We start from the raw sequence: 8,738 nt of genomic DNA, 5'->3' as shown, positions 1-8,738 counted from the left end.
CCGGGGCTACCGGATGGGCAGAAAGACCAATTCTATGACACCCTCTTGCAAACTACCTCGTCGACAAGTGACAGGGACCTTGTCTTTGTGGCTGGTGACTTCAATGGTCATGTCGGACGTCGTGCTGGAGGCTTCCATGGCATACATGGAGGCTATGGCTTCGGTTCCCGCAATGAGGAGGGAACCAGACTGCTGGAGTTCTGTGATGCAAACGATCTTATGGTCTGCAATACCAACTTCAGGAAACCTGCCAGTCACCTAGTCAGCTACCGTTCCGGCAGACACTCTAGCCAAATCGACTACATCCTCGCCAGAAATAGGGTAAGAAGGCAGCTTATAAATGCCAAAACCTTCCCTGGCGAAGAATGTACTCCTCAACACAGATTAGTAGTTAGTGACTTTGGGATCAAGGCAAAATGGGTGCCCAGAAGTAGACCGGCTTGGAGGAGAAGGGTGTGGATGCTTAAAGACCCTGCAAATGGACAGAGATTTAGGGACATACTACTTGAAGCATTTGATGAAATAGAAGGGGATATAGCATCATACAACGTGGAAGACAACTGGAGGTTTCTACGGGACAACCTGCTGAGAGCCACCGACCAGATCTGTGGCTGGTGTAAAGTCCCCTCTCGACCCAAAGTAACGTGATGGTGGAACAATGTGGTTGACAGGGCTATTAGACAAAAGAAACAGGCTTGGAAAGACTGGAAGAACGGAGGTAGCAGGGAATTGTATCAAACTGCAAGAAGGGAAGCTAGGAGACAGGTTTACTTAGCCAGAGGGGAAGCAGATAAGAAAAAATTTGCCAATGTTCTGCGCCGTGAGGACCAAAGACTTGAAGTATTTCATGTTGCAAGACAGTGTGTGAGAGAGAATCGTGATGTCGTAGGTGAGAAATGTGCCCGCTTGGATGATGGCTCACTTGCACTAAACGAGGTTGCAAAGAGAGAGGTTTGGAGACGCCACTACAAAAGATTCATCAATAAAGAGAATGTATGGGAGGAAGAGAGTCTGCCGCATGTCGACGCAACAGAGGGACCAGCTATCCTAATTGACAGTACCTTAGTAGATAAAGCGATCAAGAGTATGAAGACACGAAAAGCCCCCGGCCCATCAGGAATCACTGCAGAGATGCTTAAAATATCTGGCAGTGTTGGTTATAGCCTAATGACCCATATAGTTAATCAGGTGATACACGAAGGAGTCATACCCAATGACTGGTGTAGCAGCACCATAGTCAACTGCTACAAAGGTAAAGGTGACGCCCTAGACACAAACAATTACAGAGGTATCAAGTTGTTGGACCAGGTAATGAAGGTCACAGAGAGGGTCATAGCCCAACAAATTAGGGAGAGAGTCAGTTTAGATGAGATGCAGTTTGGGTTCATTCCAGGAAAAAGCACCACTGATGCTATATTTCTGGTAAGACAGCCGCAGGAGAAATACCTAGCCAAAGATAAACCTCTGTACCTGGCTTTCATTGACATGGAGAAAGCCTTTGACAGGGTACCCCGCTCCCTTATCTGGTGGTCAATGAGGAAACTAGGGATAGAGGAGTGGTTAGTGAGAGCTGTGCAAGCCATGTACAGGGACGCTGTCAGTAAGGTGAGGGTTGACAACAAATACAGTGAAGAATTCCGGGTAGAGGTAGGGGTCCACCAAGGTTCAAACCTCAGCCCCCTCCTATTTATCATAGTCCTCCAGGCAATAACACAGGAATTCAAGATGGGATGCCTCTGGGAGCTCCTCTATGCTGATGCCCTTGCCCTAATTGCTGAGTCACTATCAGAACTAGAGGAGAAGTTTCAGGTGTGGAAGCAAGGACTAAAATCGAAGGGCTTTAGAGTCAACCTACTAAAACCAAAGTCCTAATAAGTAGGAAGGTAGACATAACACAAACCCCTTCAGGTAGATGACCCTGCTCGATCTGTAGAAAAGGTGTAGGTAGAAACTCTATAAGATGTACCCAGTGTAAGCTATGGACACACAAGAGGTGCAGCAATATCAAAGGACGGCTAACTAGCAAGATAGTTTTTGTATGTGGCAGATGCTCAGGAGCAATAAATACTAAAAATGTGCAGAAAGCAACCTTTACCACACTCCAAGGTGAAAAACTAAAAGTAGTTGATAGCTTCTGCTACCTAGGTGACCAAGTTTGTAGCGGGGGGAGGGTGCACTGAAAGTGTAGCTGCTAGAATAAGAATAGCCTAGGCAAAGTTCAGAGAGCTCTTACTTCTGCTGGTGACAAAGGGCCTCTCACTCAGAGTAAAAGGCAGACTGTATGATGCATGTGTATGAACAGCCATGCTTCATGGCAATGAAACATGGGCCGTGACAGCTGAGGACATGCGTAAGCTTGCAAGAAACGAAGCCATTATGCTCCGATGGATGTGTAATGTAAGTGTGCATACTCAACAGAGTGTCAGTACCTTGAGAGAAAAGTTGGACCTCAGAAGCATCAGTTGTGGTGTGCAAGAGAGACGATTGCACTGGTATGGACATGTGGCAAGAATGGATGAGGATAGCTGTGTGAAAAAGTGCCACACCCTAGAAGTTGAGGGAACATCTGAAAGAGGTAAACCCAGGAAGACCTGGGATGATGTGGTGAAGCACAACCTTCGAACTTTAGGCCACACCGAGGCAATGACCTTTCGAAATATGCAGTACGTGAGAAGACCCAGCAAGGTAAGTGAGAGCGTGATCTCTGCCAGAAGTGTAGCCAGCTCACTAATCCGTATCTTTACTTCATTGGACACTAAAATCCCTGCTTGCGAAGACCTGTTGAGGCAAGTGAAATCGTAATTGAACCATACACGATGACTGCCAGAGCAGCTGTCTGGCTTCCATGCTAGTGGCTCGTAAATAGCACCATCTGAGCGTAATCGTTACCAGCATTGCCTTTTACCACTTGTGCTGGTGGCACGTAAAAAACACCTTTTTGAGCGTGGCTGTTGCCAGTACCACCTGACTGGCCTTCGTGCCGGTGGCACGTAAAAGCACCCACTACACTCTCAGAGTGGTTGGAATTAGGAAGGACATCCAGCTGTAGAAACTCTTCCAGATCAGATTGGAGCCTGATGCAGCCTTCTGGCTTGCCAGTCCTCAGTCAAATCGTCCAACCCATGCTAGCATGGAAAGCAGACGTTAAACGACGACAATGATGATGATGACGTAACAAACATTTCAATGGCATGGTGTCATTTGACCAGCTGGAATTAGCAACCAAATTTCTTTAACCCTTTTGATGCCAAACCATCCGAGACTACTCCTGGTTCTTTGATACAAACATCAAGTATTAAAGTGGTCTAAATTAAAACTTTTCCTCAATATTTCAAGCTAACTTACTTTCCAAACACTAGCTTAATAACAACTGTTATTTTACTCAATTCTTCATTATTTTCAAAACTAATTGAAGCAAAGGCAGTGTATTTCAAAGGAAAGGTTAAGTTTAACAAAAAGGATAAAGTGAGCTAAATTACCTTTCATCAAAATTTCACGTTAATTTATGATCCCAAACATTAGCATAACAATGAAAGTTATTTTACTAAATTTTTCATTACTTTCAAGATTAATTGAAACTAAGGCAGTATATTTCAAAAGAAATATGGTCATGAAAGAAATTTACCCTTAAAAAAAGATATGACCCTATGAGATAAAATAGCTCTCAATGTCTATGTTAGAGATAAGAAGACAGAATAGTCTAACTTTTATGAATGATGAAAGTTTGATGTACAGAAATAATGTGTTCCAACCAAAAGGAGAATTAGGAATAAAAATGTAGTACTAACTGATTACTACTGTTCTATATGAATAAAAAACAACCTACAATTTGGTTACAAGTTATCTAGTCAAGCAGTTGGCAGCAACTACAACCACTATACACCTAATACAAATACAAATATACCCTCATTATTCATTATTGTCAAACAATAAAAATCACAACACTACATCAGCAAAATTCATAAGATAACAACAGCTAAAAACTAACATTTCCTACAATGTAAGGCTCTTATAATCAAATTTCTGATAATCCATTGGATTTATATGACATAACAAAGGCTGAATTTCCTTTGTGAAATCAGAAATTGTATGTATTGAATCAATAATCAACAAGATTAGGATTAGGGTTATAATCTAAAAGAAAATTTAAATGGGTGCACATTTGTGCCAACAAAAATATGTGAAACCAATATTACACATTACTTATGAAGGATTTTAATATAAAATTTGTAAAACAATGTATTTAAATCAACATTTTTGATTGTCGTGAAATACATAGCTAGCTTGTTTAGCTTTATAGTTAATGCTTCATAGAGAAAAGAAGATACAACGATGAAGAAAAATAAACTGTAACTTAGAAAAATAATTGTTGTAAGATCAATATTACACAAGATTTATTAAGGATATCATTATCAAATGTGTTATAAATGGATTTAATCCTTTAGCATTCAGATTACTCTCTCAAATGTAATACTAATTTATTCACAAGGTTTTAAATGTCTTATCGCATAGCTTTGAAATTTTGATGATGGGATTGTTTATTTTTAAAATGACATTGTAGGTAGGTGTGAGAGGCCTGATCTGGCCAGTTTGAACATTAAACAGAATATTTAGGCTGGATACGGCTGGTTTAAATGTTAAAGGGTTAAAACAATATTTTCTGATTGTCATGAAAGACAGAGTTGCAGAATTAGCTTCTTTTAGTTTCACATTTGATGTTTAATAGAAAAACTATGAATATCATTATAATTTACACACATAATCCTTGATATCTTAGATGACCATAAGTTGATTTATGAAGATTTATATTTTTTAGATAAAACAACACTGGATTTAGTATATTTAGTACATGGTTTTGGACTAAACAACTATACTACAATCAGTAAAACGATAGCAAACTCAACTGAAGGAAAAAGAAACATCACCAAAAACTACTCACAACTTCATATCTTTTTGACTTATAACCGGTCCATTTGCATATGTTTTGTGCGATTCATTTTTGCAAGTCAAATCTATCAATGGATATATTAACACCTGTGTGTGCAGAAAAGAAAAAAAAAAATAATACAAATGACGCAGGATGATATATAAATATTTATAATACAGAACATCCTAAAATATTTCAGCAGTTGATTGCTTATATGCCATTTTAAGTTGATTTTAAAAGTCTGATCTGACACAATGTCAAACATCTTCTTGACTAAATTTGATTTTATGTCCACATTATCCACTGGCTCATCAGATCCCAAACTGTCTAATTCATGACATCATGGAAGATGGACATCAAACAATGATGACCAACATCACAATATCTCATCAACACTCAGGCTCTTTAAATACATCTCACTCTATGAAGCCAATAAGGATGGAGGGCCTCCAAGTGGTCACTTGATGTGCTAGAAAAAGTAGTCAAAATCCCCTGTGTTCAAGAAATTTGCTTCCTAACCATGTAATTGCAGATTCAGTCCCACTGCTTAGCACCTTGGGCAGGTGTCTTCAACTATAGCCCACGGTTGACCAAAGCCTTGTGAATTGATTTGGTAGACAGGAACTAAAAAAAGCCAGCCTTACATATATCATCATCATTTTAATGTCCATCTTTCATGCTAGCATAGGTTGGATGGTTTGACAGCAGGCCTGTAGTCAGACTCTGGTGCTTGCAGGGATGCTTCAGAATATTCTGGTTGGGCACTAATTTGTAATAAAACTAAAGTGGAGTTTCAAAATAAGTGCATCACTGTAAATCTGAAGGTGCACCATTGAATAGTTAGGGGGCAGTGATGTCTTGTGCACCCCACCAGGGACTGGTAAGCCTGAGCATGGTTTTAGCATGGTTTTTACAGCTGGATGCCCTTCGTAATGCCAACTGTTATACAGAGTAGATTGGGTGCTTTTTATGTGGTACCAGCACCAGTGAGGTCTACATTAGCATGGTTTTAAAGCTGAATGTTCTTCCTAACGCCAACCACTTTACAGAATAGACTAGGTGCTTTTTATGAGGCACTAGCACTGGCAAGGTCACCACATAACTTGAAGAAAAAAAAATCTCACCTGAGAAGGCAAGTAATATTGAGGGTGGTGGCTTTGTACTCAGTGATGAGAGGTTAAACTATGATTGAGGGGCAAAAACAAGTATCTTGCTGTAGAGGAGATAGATGGTCACCCTACTCGGAGGGAGAGTGAGAATGAGAGAAAGGAAGAGTGAGAGGGAACGAGAGTAAGAGAGGGAACAAGAAAGAGAGAGAGAGAGAGAGAGAGAGAGAGAGAGAAAGAGAGAGATGGTGGGAATATACTCTCAAGGTACAACGATGTAAATATAAATGGAATGTTAGAGGATTGCTCAGATGCATCAGTAGGGAGTTCATGAAGGTGCAAAAAGGTGAAAGGGGGTAGTCAGTGAGTGATGACATATGGGCACATAGTGTGGGTGACAGATAGCAATGATACAGTTGGCAGAGGGAGAACAGGAGGGAAAGATGACAGAGCAGTACTGGGCTGCAGAAGTGAGAGTGGGTGGGGAGGAGGAGGAGGAGACAAACACAGTGCATGAAGAAGCAATTAATGTTACAGGTAGGTGGAAAACACAGTACTTCCAGAAGTAAGCTTCACTGAGATGGGTGGGTCTTTCCAAAGACCTCATATCAGACATCTTGGTCCATTGTCATCCTTTCCATGAGACCCAACATCTTCAGACAAAACTTCTTCATCTCATGTCTTCCTGGGTTTCCCTGTTCCACAGGTAACATTCACTTTAAGTGATTGGCTGCTTTCATTCATACACATCACATGTACAAACAAATGTAGTCTTCTCTCTTGCATCTGCTTCCTCTTATGCCCAACTTTTCTCTCTACACATTTGTACTTTGTTGCACATGCACACTGATGTTGTGCATCCATCTGAGAATACTATCTTTGTTCCTCTCTAGTCTATACATGCCTTCTGCATTCAGAGCTCATGTTTCACTACCATGGAGCATAATTGTTCATACACAAGCAGCATTCAGTCTACCTTTCACTCAGAGTCCTTTTGTTGCCAACTAAGGTAATAGCTATCTAAACTTTCTCCTTTCTATTCTTATTCTAGCAACATCCTCCACCACTGCTAACTTGGTTACCTAGGTAACATAAACTATCTACAACCTTGAGGGAGCTGTCTGAGCATTTGAGAGAGTTTAATTGCCAAGTAATTCTTAGTATTTATTCTTCTTGCACATCTGTCGCATACAAAAATGACTTCCTGTGTTAACCTACCTGCAATTACACTGCATCTCTTATGTGTCCATAGCCTGCACTGGGCGCTGTGAACGGAATTTCTTCCAACATTTTTGAGCAAGGCCAGTTATTTCTCCTATTATAGATTCAGCTGTAAGAATAAGAACATCAACAGAGATGCTCTTATGGATAACAAATGATTAAAGTCCTCTGTTATGGCCTGGAGAACTATGGTAAACAAGAGGGTGTTGAGAATCAAGCCTTGGTGAGCTCCTACTTGAACACTTAATTCATTGCTGACTTATTTTACTGATAATATTCCTATAAATGGCTTGAATGGATCTCATCAGCCATCTCTGGCTTCTGTAGATGAGTAAGTGAGGGATCCTGTCAAAGGCTTTCTCCATGACAACAAATGTCATGTACAACAGTTTATTTTTGGCTAAATGCTTCTTCTGTAGTTGCCTTATTAGGAAGTTAAAATCAGCAATGCTTCTCCCTGGCATGAAATCTAATTGCATCCCACCTAGGTCGACTCTTTATTCATTGAGCTATAACTTTTATGACCTGGCCCACTAATCTGATAGCTCTTTAATTACTTCTGTATCTTTGTAGCAGTTGACTATGATGCAGCTACACCAGTCATTAGATATAAATCTTTTCATATATCACCATCATCATCATTCAACATCTATTTTCAATTCTGGCAGGGGCTGACTGGTTGGTTTGACAGGAGCTGGCAAGGTCAGGGGCTGCACCAGGTTCCGTAATCTATTTTAACTTGGTTCCTACAGTTGAGTGGCCATCCTAATGCAATCTATTTTACAAAATGTACAGGATGCTTTTTACATGGCCCCAGCACTGTGGTTTTAGGATATAAATTCTTTTGTAGTTAACATATAAGATTTCACTTCAGTCAAGTGATATTAATAACCTGCTGTTAGAACTTGAGATTATATATATATATATATATATATATATATATAATCATTGTTTAATGTCTGCTTTTCATGCCAGCATGGGTTGGACAGTTTGACATGGAGCTATCCAAGTCTCCAGTTGTCTGTTGTGGCATGGTGTCTAAGGCTAGATGCCCTTCCTAATGCCAATCACTTAACGGAGTGTACTGAGTGCTTTTTACACCCTACCAGTATAAGGGCATTAACACAGCACCAACACAGGTGCTTTTTAAGTGGCACAGGCACCCAAAGGACAAGCCTGTATGTGTAGAAGACAGCGATTTTATCCTTTCTCACCACTTCGTTCCACATCTTCCTGGATCCACCCCTTCCACAGGTACCCTCCACAATTAAAACTCGGCACTTCCTTCTGCAGCTGTCTTCATCCATACACATTAGAGGACCAAACCAGTGCAGTCATCTCTCTTGCACACAACATCTGATGCCTCTTATACCCAGTTTTCTTCTTAAATCATTTAGACTGTCATATATATATATATATATACAAGAATAAGGGCAGAGAATCGTCAATTAATAATAGAATTAATAATTAACAATTCTGCCATT

The 8,738-nt window shown here is 40.3% G+C and overlaps 1 protein-coding gene across 1 annotated transcript in view; it reads right to left on the bottom strand.

Moving 5' to 3' along the window:
- LOC106877203 (carboxylic ester hydrolase LipN) overlaps positions 1–8,738 on the bottom strand; it is a 99,651-nt gene that overhangs the window by 15,889 nt on the left and 75,024 nt on the right. The window contains exon 6 of the mRNA XM_052973475.1: positions 4,940–5,034. Within this exon, the coding sequence (XP_052829435.1) occupies positions 4,940–5,034 (95 nt within the window). The remainder of the gene's footprint in view (positions 1–4,939; positions 5,035–8,738) is intronic.

The sequence above is a fragment of the Octopus bimaculoides genome, chromosome 16 (assembly GCF_001194135.2).
Source record: "Octopus bimaculoides isolate UCB-OBI-ISO-001 chromosome 16, ASM119413v2, whole genome shotgun sequence".
Lineage (NCBI taxonomy): Eukaryota > Metazoa > Mollusca > Cephalopoda > Octopoda > Octopodidae > Octopus > Octopus bimaculoides.
The sequence above is the reverse complement of the archived record's forward strand: the minus strand, read 5'-3'. Positions and strand labels throughout refer to the sequence as shown.